The sequence below is a fragment of the Dermacentor variabilis genome, chromosome 2 (assembly GCF_050947875.1).
Source record: "Dermacentor variabilis isolate Ectoservices chromosome 2, ASM5094787v1, whole genome shotgun sequence".
In the NCBI taxonomy this organism is placed as follows: domain Eukaryota; kingdom Metazoa; phylum Arthropoda; class Arachnida; order Ixodida; family Ixodidae; genus Dermacentor; species Dermacentor variabilis.
The window spans coordinates 110,563,431-110,575,725 of NC_134569.1; the positions used below are offsets into that span (position 1 = coordinate 110,563,431).

The 12,295-nt window shown below is 43.2% G+C and overlaps 2 protein-coding genes across 4 annotated transcripts in view; one reads left to right on the top strand and one right to left on the bottom strand.

Annotated features, from left to right (window-relative positions):
* Positions 1 to 255: 255 nt before the first annotated feature.
* On the bottom strand, positions 256 to 7,592 carry LOC142572519 (coiled-coil domain-containing protein 124-like). The gene is made up of 5 exons (XM_075681683.1): positions 7,429 to 7,592; positions 7,010 to 7,178; positions 5,230 to 5,383; positions 3,263 to 3,380; positions 256 to 1,539 (listed from the first exon to the last, which is right to left on the bottom strand). The coding sequence occupies exons 2-5, from the start codon at positions 7,163 to 7,165 to the stop codon at positions 1,338 to 1,340; spliced, it is 630 nt and encodes a 209-aa protein (XP_075537798.1). The 5' UTR covers positions 7,166 to 7,178; positions 7,429 to 7,592; the 3' UTR covers positions 256 to 1,337.
* A 178-nt stretch (positions 7,593 to 7,770) lies between these two features.
* Positions 7,771 to 12,295, top strand: part of mute (gon-4 like protein muscle wasted) — a 49,793-nt gene continuing 45,268 nt past the window's right edge. For all 3 annotated transcript variants that reach the window (XM_075681684.1, XM_075681685.1, XM_075681686.1), the window contains exons 1-3: positions 7,771 to 8,052; positions 8,392 to 8,897; positions 10,897 to 11,052. In XM_075681684.1, coding sequence (XP_075537799.1) covers positions 7,995 to 8,052; positions 8,392 to 8,897; positions 10,897 to 11,052 — 720 coding nt within the window. In that variant the 5' untranslated portion in view covers positions 7,771 to 7,994. The remainder of the gene's footprint in view (positions 8,053 to 8,391; positions 8,898 to 10,896; positions 11,053 to 12,295) is intronic.

Consider the following 12,295-nt stretch of genomic DNA (forward strand, 5'->3'; position numbering starts at 1 on the left):
TTAGCTTCGAATTCCAAGTTTAAGCTTGTATTAGTACACAGTGACTGAGTAAGTTTGAATTTCTACTCTTAATAGAGCAGAAATTCGCATTGTTGTGGAAACCAGATCTCAAACTTTTGAAGCCAACTATATGTACCACAGTGAACAAGCAGACACCCCACTTGCATGTACAGCCTTGGCCACTCCAAGTTCAGAGGAGCTACAACCTTTCAATTGAACAGCACATCTGTGTAAGGGAATCTTGTTCACGTCGGGTCTTATTTCTTAAGGAAAGCACACAGTGCTCCTGCTTTTATTCGTCTCCATCACATCCATTCAATGCAGGGTTAAAATGAAGCATCAACTAGAAATCTGCAAAAGCTGCTGCTGCTTCTCTCTCCTAGAGGCATCAATTCATCTCTTTGTATATATAAACAGTGAATACACTGCATAATCGATTCCACATTCATTAAAGTTGCTGTACATAACTAAACCAGGGCAAGGTCATCACAGTAAAGAAAATTACACAGCAAGACTAAAAGTGCACATAAGTTGCATACCTGTGTTTGAAGAAGTGCTTAAAAACCTAAGAATCGATGGCCAAAGGTACATTCTACTGGTCGGTTGAGGGGATGCTCCTTTTTTCACTATGTGACAGAAAACTGCCTTTTCACAGGTCAATTTGGAATGGGTTCACGTTTTCTACTAACCCTACAGTGAACTGCTCTTACTCCACTGTCAGAGAATTTATTTACTTAGATGTTTTAAGAGTGGTTTGCACGACTTCTGCCAGCAGTGCGTGATAAGCTCTACGGACATCCAGCCACGGTGCCTTTCGTTTCTGGCAGGTTTGGTTTTGCCAAATCCCCGCATAATTCCCATAACTCTGTGGACGATTCCAGTAGCTCTTTCAAAACAGCCTGTGTAGCTTGCCGTGACATGTGGCACCAATGAGTCTTCGTGACAAGCTCACTGCTGCTCAACTTGGGGCAATTATGTTCAGTTTCATAAATTTGAACACCATCAAAGTGCACGAATTAAAGAGGACACGAATTTCACTCACTCAAGTTTCTGTGTTGTAGACATTACAAAAAATGAATTGATCACAGCAAGAAATAAAAGTTCACATATTGACACTACAACTGTGCTTACGGTGGACACTAAGGTCCTGAAGAATACCTTTCTTTAAAAACCCTAGCATCCAATGACTGAACCATGACATTGATGACATCATCCCAGCAGAACCAGTCCACTGCTGAGCAACTTGCACCTTATCAGTTAAACAAAAAGCTGTACACCTTCATCCAGAAAAGCTAAGTGCGTGAACGTGTAGCCAAGAGATGTGGCCCATACTGCTGTCAGATCTTGCAGGCAGCCTGTATCTGGTTGAGGGGGTTTTCGGGAGACTTCATCCAGTCCTTGCGGATCATCTGTTTTAGCTGGGAGAGCCGCAGGTTTGGGTTCTCGGCCTTGAGTTCTGGAAGCCTCTGCTTCTCAAAGGCGTCGTAGGCTACCTTGGCCCTCCGCTCGGGATGCCTGTCCACTGGCCCATCATTCACACTGCAAGGTGGAGATGCACTGTAGCAATACTGTGATACACTTGTATGCAAGTGCGAGGAGAGAGGCATGTCCACAAGGGCGACTCTTAAAACAATATGACGCATCTACTTTTTTTGCAACTTCAAAGAGTGACTTAATGACAATGACGAGATAAAAAATCTAGCCACCGTTCCTTTCTTTCCCTGTGCTATATCAGGGGTGTGGTAAACTTTGAACCTTCGATTGCCAGTAAATATGCTTCCTGCCACTCCCATATTGCAGACCTGTTGCGCTACCCATGGAGAAATCAACTAAACACATTGAAATTGTAGATTAAATTTCTGGCTGGAGCATGCATCGGTGCTCTGTCACTTCATAAGAAACTTTTGAACTGTCAATGAATTCTGACTTGGACAAAAGCAGTTAAGAACCATCCTTGTATGTAGCATGAAATGTTTGCTGAACCAAAACGAAAGAGAGGGAGCAAAAGAACCCAGTCCAGGGTGGCGAGCACTCGTAGGATTAAGGGACACTAAAGAGAGACGTTAAGCCAAGCTCAATTGGCAAATTGTACTTCTAGAAGCAGAGGAATTTCAGTTGTGCTGCGGGCGGGATCTTTGTAAGCCAGAAAAGACACAAGAACAAAAGGTGGCCTTGAAGCTCTTGTACTAGCTCCTCACGACACAAGATTTGTGTGACACCAACTTGGAATTAGTGAATCCTTTATCTACAAACAAGGATTAAATTGTCTTCTGAAGGAACCTAGTGAATTACGAGAACGTTTTCTATGCAATAAATGGCCTGGGCATGCCAAACTACTTTGACATTTGTGAAGTAACATTATGCCGGCGTTAGAAAAAAGAAACTTTGCCCTTCATTTTTTTTGCTAATGACCAGCTCATTTTTCTACCAAATAAACAGATCAAGGCTAGAAGAAATATGTTGACAGACTAAACCCTTAAACTTAGTGTCCCATTAAGAGAAATCAAAATGCTGCAATCACGTGTATACGGGCTAGGGGTGATAGTGGAAAGCACAACATTGCTGCTCTGCACCACAGCAGCATGGTAGCACAGCCATGTGCGGCCCTGTGGCTTGCAAAGGTTGAACCCACAGTGGCCAGTACTCCTGTGAATGAGTCTCCATACGTGGCTAGAGGCAGCACCACTGTACGTGAACACAGAAGTAGAATTCCAATGCACCAAATAGTGAACAAGTTTTGTTATGAATGCTGAGAACTGTTTCATTTTTGTTAAGTCGCAGCGTCTCAGAATGACAACTTGTGGAAGCTGCAAATTTCATACTTTTTGTGTTGCTCTCAACTGCACTATGCTGCCCGGTCAACAAGTTTTGTGTCCTCTACCTCGGCTGTCAGTTTGTTGTATCACTCCCCCCCCATTATTCGTGTAGCGCCAATGCGGCTACCATCAGACACCACATCCCATACCATCAGAAACTGGTATCTGCAATGAGGTGCCATTTGGTTCAAATGTGGCAGATGGTAGTGGCTACTGTTTCATTGTCTAACGAAAGAGAGGGAAGAGAAGACAGGGATGAGATACAAAAAACCGTGCCAGCCCATGTACATAAGGAAAGAGGGGAAAGTGTATGAGACTAGTAACAAGTACAAAATCAACGCTAATGTCATCTCGTGATGCAGCCACACATGGGTATTGGAAGAGCCTGAATATACAGGTGAAGTGAAGAAACAGGTGAAATAAAGTAAGAGAATATCAAAGCTTGCCTTAGCACAGCAATTGCTTCTTCAACAGTCCGTGCTTCATTTTCAACAAAGACTCGGTTGATATTTTCTTCCAAGGGCTTTTCATGCAGCAGCAACTCCTGCGGGTCCTTTTGTGCCTCTGCAAGCAATGAGCGTGACTTTACACTCACAAGCAGTTGCAAGGCAACAGGGAACGCTATAGCAGTCAGTTTCATGACACACACACACAGCCTCACTCGTTCATAGTTTGCTGTTTGCATGTGAAAACAGTGTCTTTCTATGCACCAACTAACCTAACAAATCGCTTTGAATAACTTTCTGTTCCCAGTGTACATCGTTCATGAACCCATCATAAACCTATCGGAATAGTCTACCCTTGTCAACCCTTCCACCTACTCTTTTTCTTTTGTTTCTTTTATTGCTAATGTATTGCCGTGTTACTTCTTTCAATTCGAATTTTTTCTTTGATTGTTTAAAGTCGTACAAAATCAGCGATGTGTTATTTTTCTTTTTTTCGGTGTTTTGCAAGAAACCACTCTTACACGTGTTTGTATTGCCCCCCCTTGTGTAATGCCTTCGGGCCTTCAAGGTGATAATAAATGAAATGAAATGAACTCTCAACACGACATCCCCAGTCCCACCCAAAAGAGCTGGTGTCTATAATTTCACAGGCAGCATACATCTCCTTGGCAGTAAATTAGCTGTCAGGCAACAGCACACATTTGTTTGCCCACCAGCAAAGCATTGTGGTCTGACAACATTTTGTTTAGAATGCAATGCACATTAACTCTATACAAGTCCAAAGTGTACTCCCTTCCAGTTTCTTGCCTCTGAAATGGGTACAGAATGCACTGCAGTGAAGGCGACCATGTAAATGAGTTCTATGCCTCTAATAAATTGGCAGATAATGCCACTACTAGGAAATGTCGTGTACAACAGTTCAGTACCTTTACCTTGCTTTAGTGGGTTGGTAGAGGGAGCAATATCTACAACAAAGGTGACCTATATAACAAATGATTTTCACTATCCTGTATTTATCCTTATATGCCATTACACTTTTACCCCTATATTTTAGCAGCAGCTAGAGTTCCTGCTGCCTGCAACCCTGGTACAAGCACAATCTCAATAAATCTAGAGGGATCATGAGACAAGTCAATCAATCAAATATTAATGAAGTACAGGTAAGAAAGTGTGGTTGGAAAGAAGATCAGTTACTCAAGTATTATTGTGCAACAAAAAAGACATGGACGTAAGAGAAGACGAACACACACCAAGCGCATGGTGTGTGTTCTTCTCTTACATCAGTGTCTTTTTTGTTGCGCAATAATACTTAAGTAATGGATTACCAACTTGCCCGGAATGCTGCTCTCAAAAAAGATCAGCCTCCAGAAAATGCAACTTCAACAAACTAGATGAAACTGAAGCCAGAACGAAAGGCATAGAAAATGACTGCAGCGCTATCCTCCTCACTGCTGTCCTGCAATGACAATGTTAAAAGTTCCACTGGCTTATGACTTAAATACTGGCCGCATGAAATGTAGTACAGGAGATAAAATACAGGGTAGTGTTTCCATTCCAGGCATATAGGATTCGTTGCAATGTCCACATACTTTTCTGTGTGCAAATGCAACTGTTTCTGAATATAGTCGTTCAGCGGCACGGCTAACAATGGTATATCACCTGCATACAAAAGCTGCCATTATATTTACCGCAGAGTGGCACCTGCAGCTTCACACAACAGATCCCACATCTGCCTGTTGTTGCCCTGGATTTCCTGTGTGACCAATTTTACTAGCTTCCTTTTTACGGTAGTTGGCTGTAGAGGAAGCAACTGCAGCAACTCAAATAACAGGTAACAAGTTGTGAGATGCTGACAATTGCACAACATCCTCAGCAATAGTTGCATATTAATCTGTACAGCTGAAGTGGCTTTTGCATTTTGGCCCACCACACAAGCAGCCATTCACACACACTTTGACCAAACTTACTCTGTTGCCTTTCGGCCAACGCTGCAATGTCTGCCCTTGTGACTTTCTCAGGTCGTGTTTTCACGGACCTGATGCTGCTCATCTCTTCATCGTACATCTGCTTCAGTGCTGCCTTCTTCTCAAGTTGCTCCGTTTTCTTCTTGTCTCTCTCCTCCTGGAGAACACCAACATTGTGTCATTGTTCTCACTGCAGTACATTTAACTTTGAGTGAGCGTCAAAGTTGCACATAAACACATGGGAATCACAGAGGACCATGAAGCCAAAGCTCGAGGCATGCCATGGCAAAGGGGACGTTGGCACTAGGCGATACTAATGATTACCATCTAGCCCCACTCCCTATGCCCATCAGAGAGAGTGTGACATCTTCCAACTTTTACTGCCACAACTGCGTTCCATGGTTTCACTTGAACCCATCACACAACCGCAAAACAGTTTGTGAATTGGCTGAGCTGCAAAGAGCTAGATAGACAATGTACAGGCCAAAAGGCAAGGTGTGCGTAGTTTCTTGCAACAGCAATGAAAACAGAAGCATGTCATGCATGCTACCTCTTTTGTGCTTTTGCTTGCAGCGATATCCTTCCTTTTCTACTGTTGTTATAATGAGCACCAGCATGCACGGGTTCTGTTTTTATTACCTTTAGTCACCATTTGATCAGGGAACAATAAACATGCTTCGTCTAAACACTGTGTACGTTGTATTGTTCTGTGTTCACACAAACCGAGTATGGTAGCATGGGGCAGTGAACCTGTGACGTAGCTTACACCAAACCAGCAGAGAGCGAAAGCTCCATCTTAAAAGGTACGTGGTGTATTACTAAAATTGGTTTCCCATTAGCCCAGCTTTTGGCACAGCTAGTGACTGAAAGCCTATTTATTCAATGTTTAAAAACAGACGGACACAGGCCATAAAGAGAAAATTTGTCATGTTGCACACAGTGCACTATAGTTGGAAAATCCTTGCTTGCACCAAGCATTTTGCCCATATCTTGCTTTAGTGTGCATTTTTTAATATTCAAGTGCAAAAAAGTTTGAGCTGTTCTTAGGTCTGCTCCCTGCAGCCCCAGCCACATTACCTGAAGATAACACTGATTCCACAATGATGCAGCTTAAACTTTCATGCTAGCATGACAGCAAGTTCTCTGCATGTACTGTACACCTACTTCTATTTATGGAATGATAGCTAGCACAACATACTATTTCAATTCTTTTAGAATCCACACATCATGGCACACATGGCGTGCACTAACAGGCAGTTCTCCCTCATTCATGTTTCGTAGTATTCGTTAAACACAGCCTCTGTTGTGCTGACTGTGCACGTCCAATGGCCCGCAATTCGTAGTCAAGCTAAAGGAGCCACTCTGCGTTGCCAACTGTAATGACAGCTTTTGTATGCAGGTGATACCATTGTTGGCCATGTTGACTGGCAACTGTGACCATATTCAATGCAAATTGTGATGTTGGGCTTGAGCAATTTCTTGTAGGTACACTTAGTGCTGTTACAGGATGGTAGACCCGACTCTTTCCGTTCAATAGCACTTGTAGCAGACATGCCTGGCGCGTTTGCCAAGAATGCATCTAATGTACCTGCAAAGTGCCATCGGTTTGTGTAACTTGTATAACAAGCCCACCGTTCTATGGTGCGAGCAATTGTTGCTCAAAAGAGCAGCACTTGCGAATACAGGCTTAAGTGAACCGGCGTTCCAGCAATGAAAAGGAAAGTTGAACCATCGGTTTCAAGACGGTCCCGAATCCCTGAAGGAGCCTCGCACTCCGCCTTACCTTTCTTTGTTGTTTCCTGGCTATGTGCTTGTCATCGTCCGCCCAGAGGGCTTCCTCTGCTTGCCTTTCTTTCTTCTCTTTGTCAGCTACCTTCACGGCTTCCTTTTTAGCACGAGCTTCGGCTGACTTCGTGTTGGTGCCAAACTTTTTCGGCATTGTAGACGACTTGCTGCGAAAAGACAGGAGTAGCATATCGAAGGACGATTAGTACACTTTCGAAGAGTTGGAGTGCTGGGGGGTTAACACACACCGCAGGCCTCATTTTGATAATGCGTTCGCTGCTTAATATCATATGTTCGTTAAAAAAAAAAAGAAGAAAAAACGACAGACATGAAACCGCACACATCAATCACGTCTGCTCAAAACGTAAGCGAAAGAACCAAAGCTGCCAGAGTCACTCTGACAATCGTCGAGCTTACTTGGTGGAGTGGCGATCCCCTGTTTGACCTGTTTGACAAACACCCGTAAAATAGACGCTTTTGAAATTAATATAAACTGCTAAATTTACTCAGAACCAATGAGTACGCCAATCATGATCTCAACGAGCCAGCCGAGCACCAACAACACGCCAACTATGGAACTTGCGACGCTAGCGACACCCTTGCGGTGTTTAATTATTCTTGATATCAACTTTGTTATTACCAGTTTAAAATATGCTTAAATTTAATTTTTATTAATTGCTTGGTTCTTCTAATTGCCATAACAGTCAACTTAATCAGCAGACAATGTTTTATAGATGGCGCGGGTGTACCTAACACAATACACACCGAGAGAGAGACTCTCCGAGTGACGCGGATATGTGTTCGGGTCGCGCGAAACACAATCATTCACGTTTTGAACATGTTTGTGAGCTTTGCGTTCAGCCCAGGATTTCCACCTGAAGTCTGTGCATCTTTGAGCTTTCGCCGATCAAAGCCTGATCCCGGAAATTTCGCAGTAGAACCGTGGTTTGCTTCCTGCGGTGGACGCGCCGGTCGACATCAGAATGTCCGGCAATTCCGACGACAAGTCGCAAAAAACAACAGGCGGCGCATCAAACCCCGGTAATTATAAGACGGATATCACGGTGCACATATTTTGAGCGCTACTTACGGGTGTGACCTACCAGCGTGCTTGCAATCGCTACTTTAGAGCGCGCTGTCGGCTGCTCGATCGGCACATTCCTTTAGAGAAACGCACCTTGTGCCGAGGTACTTTTAACGTTAATTCTAAACGGTAGATCATGCCACGGTGGCTCTAGTGAAAGTGCTTTGATAAATATTTGCGATCGTGGCACACTTCGTTTCTTTGCCTGTGGTGAAACCAACACATGCTTACAACTCTAGGCGGCTATGCGTCGCGCGAGTTGTGGCACACGTCGTAAGGTCAACGCTTATTTGCAGGGGAAGCCGACGACCCGGTTCCAGGCACGCCGGAAGGTCCGGCAACGCCTGATTCCTACCTCAGGAGCCCTGGCCTGGACAGCGCACCGCTTGTGATCTGCGAGCAAGATGCTTCGACTGCTCCAGACTGCGTTTCGGAAGCACCTCCGGATGCCGAGTATGTTTGCATACCATCCTCTAACGGCGAATACCGCCTGCAAGAGATTCACCCTGGGATTCCTGGTCAGCAGCAGGACGGAGACGGTAGTTTCGCTGCTTCTGTGGATACCGCACCTGTTGACTCAGCGGCAGTGGAAGCCAGCACAGCCGACGCCATCGGCGAAGCGACGACATCGGTGGGCCAGCGGCGTAAGCGTCCAAGAGATGAGCGTAAGGGCAAGAAGAAACTCAAAAGGCCGAGGGTGGCTCAGTCGCAAGAGCCCTACGAGACGGAACTGGACCGCTTCTTGGAAGACACCGCCGAAAAGAACAATCTCACCGTGACGAATGTCAAGAACATCATACGGGTCTGGCACTTTTCATGTCCTTTTGTGGGGAAAAGAAAGCAGAATTGTTGGTGAACTCGTTCAGCACTGAAGATGAGCCATCGCTGCATGGTTTTCGAAGCATATTTATTTATTTATTTTGTGATACTGCCAATACCATCTGGGATTTTTACAGGAGTGGGTTAGAAGGGTCTGTAGACATTGTAGTACAGGCATTTACATAAGAATACAAAAGGGTACTTAGTAAGTGTAGAGTTTCATGGACCTATGTTAACAGCAATAAGTATGGCAGAAACATAACACACAAAGAGCTTATTTCAATTACATATGATGTTTTGCAAAGAGACAAAAAGGAAGAAAAGAAGGATAAGCATACGGTTATACGATTGATAGCATCAGCCATCATTTCACATCACACATTTCCAAACACATTTGGTAATTAATACAATGATAAAGACAATGTTGATAACATCATTTAGTTGTGATTGACAGTACTGTTGGGCCAACAAATTTGTCAACAGTGGGCTGTGTGACTACCGTCTGGGCTAAAGCATTCCAATCGCGAACAGCTCGCTGGAAGAACGAAAAGCTGAATGTATTGTTAGAGAAAGAGTAGTCTTGGAGTGTAAGGTGATGCTGGTGTCGGGTTTCTCTGGATGTGTTATATGAAATATAGATGTTAGAATCCACATGAACTTTATTATGCAGGATGAGATACAAAAATTTGAGTCGATACAGCATCACACAGCTGCTTAGTGTGTGAAGGCTGATCTCGGATAGCATCTGAATAGGCGAGTCGGTGCGCCGAAATCGGTTACAGATAAACCGCGCGGCTTTTCGCTGGACAGCCTCAAGAGTAGCTATTTGATTTTGGGCAAAGGGAAACCACGCCATGTTCGCATATTCTAAGACAGGACATATGATTGTAACATAGGCCAAGAGCTTGGCTTCCTTCGTAGAGTATCGCAGGGCCCGTTTTAAGAACATAAGCTTTCGCATCGCTTTGCTTGCTACATGCTCTACATGAGCCGACCATCCTAAGTCTGATGATATGATAACGTCCAAGTACTTGTACTGGGTGACAGTGTTAAGTATAGTATTATCACAGCCGTATGAAAAAGTAAGCTTGGATTTCTTTTTTGTTACTGACATTGAAACTGTTTTATCGAAGTTGTTGGCCATTTGCCAGTTTTCACACCATTGGACTATTAAAGAAAAATCCTTGTTAAGACTAATTTGGTCTTGCCGGTTTAGTACTTCTCTATACAGGACGCAGTCGTCTGCAAATAACCTAATTTTGGATTCAATCTGATTAGTTATGTCATTTATGAACAAAAGAAACAGGATAGGGGCCAAACGGAACCCTGGGGTACACCAGAAAGTACTGGTACAGTTTCAGAAGCGTGGGAGCCTAACTGAACGAACTGGCGGCGGTCAGATAAGTAATCGCTAATCAAACGAAACATTGGCCCATCTCCTAGTATATGCTTAAGCTTTAGAAGTAGTTTAGCATTGCAGACACGATGAAAGGCCTTTGAGAAGTCTAGGTAAATTACATCTATTTGTGTCTGGTCGTTAATTGCTTTGGCGAAATCGTGTAGTCATGTAGTAACATTGATGTAACATTGATGTAACATTGACAGCTGTGCTTGTTGTGTCGCAGTAGTAGCTTGTATTGTGACAGCACAGAACAGTGATGGACAGGGAATAATATGGGTCTATTTGTAACATGCGGTGGCCCGAACCAGTTGTAATCCGAGGTGATTCTCGATTGCTCTGATATCAGTTGCAAATAGATAATCACAATGCAAAGGGCAGGTTCAAATTTGGTCTGTGTACCTTTCTAAAATTAAAAAAAAATGAATTTAATTTCTCTCACCCTTCTTAAAGAGCACCTCACTAACTGTTATTATGATGACGTTAACAAAGATTCTTTGCTTGCTTAAAGGTACTGCAAAAGGTACTCCTGTTTGCTTTTTCTCCCAAAAGCAACCGCTCAAGTCAATGTGTCTTCTTTCAGAGGGTGGTGTCAAACAACCGCGTCTTAGCCATGCTGCAGAACACAATGCTTTCCCATGTGGCAGCCGAAGAATCGGGAGCAGACCTCAGCTCGTTGCCCTATGAGCCAAAGTTCACAAGGGCCAAGGCGAGGGAGATCATGGAGAAGCAGCCGCATGTAAGTAGACGCTGTAATGCACACAGTGCTGTGGCTAAAATAAGGGATCTATATTATTGGCATTTTGTCCGCGTATTATTTACGCTTTGTGATGTTTCACAATTTTCGCATTTCGGGTTTCAGTTTCAGAGCTAGTGTGATAACTATCCCTGTTGCTAGTTCTGGACAAATGGAAATTATTCACACAAAATACCACTACTCATGTGGAAACAAACCTATATGGCACTTACTTTCTAGCATTGAAAAACACCAGTAGATTAAAAAAAATAAGAATAATAAAAAAATTTATAGTGCACATATGTACATATATGTAAGCAGTATAGGTTAGTATAAGTATGGTGTTACTTGAGCAGGGACATATTAAAGAAGGCATTCTAGCAATGAAGTATAAAGCGTACACAGCAAGTCTTCAGTAATCTTTACAATACTTAACAGAGAACAAGACAACCATTTGCCAAAGCAAAATGGCATTCTTCGTTTTGGAGGGCTTCTGAAACTTTTGGTTGTAATGTTGTTGTGAAGTATTCTCAAGGTCTGCCTACTGCAGTCAGTCCTGCTTCATAAGCCCCTTCACATTCCATAAAGCATTAAAGTTAAATGAAGCTATTTATTATTGGAATTACACATAAGATAACTTAGGTATGAGTTGACAAGGCGTGTGTGTAATCAGTGCTGTATTATAGAAACTAACACAAAACTTGTCGTCCAAAAACTGCTTATTAAGATCTGCTGTAGTAGTCCCAACCCAGTGATTCTTCAGGTTCATCAGGCTATGCACATGTTGCCCTCTGTAATCTAGCATACCAATTTTTTAGTGGTGTGGTATGCTAATGTTGCTACCTGAATTTCAAACATCATCATAAAAGTTTGATCCATGCGTACCTGCTTAGCTTTTGTCTTCACTAAACTTATGACACCTCCTTAATTGCAACTCCAGTAAAGTGGAGAATAAGGACATCACGCATGCCAGCAATCATAAAGAACCAACAGTGCCTTCAAAAATTGAAATGAGAAACAAATCAGATGGCCCAAGGCTGTTTGAGGACTAGGGAAAAATAAGTTGAATGTGAAGTTGAGGAGTGAGCGGCATGGACCTTCTAGAGGAATTTGGCACTAAAAATCTGGTGCACCGCATAGGGCACTTTGAAATTTCAGACATTTGTGAAGGCTTTTGCTAGTGCACTCTTATGTATGCAATATTCTATTCATCCATTTCTCCTAACAGAACTGGCATGTTGACCAG

Bases quoted from the DNA above. Each gene is read 5' to 3' on its own strand.
- LOC142572519 (XM_075681683.1), bottom strand. From the start codon at position 7,165: ATGCCGAAAAAGTTTGGCACCAACACGAAGTCAGCCGAAGCTCGTGCT. The intron at 5,384-7,009 runs GTAAGGCGGAGT...GGTGTTCTCCAG, and splicing joins CCAGGAAACAACAAAGAAAG to GAGGAGAGAGACAAGAAGAA. The intron at 3,381-5,229 runs GTAAGTTTGGTC...CATTGCTTGCAG, and splicing joins GTTGGCCGAAAGGCAACAGA to AGGCACAAAAGGACCCGCAG.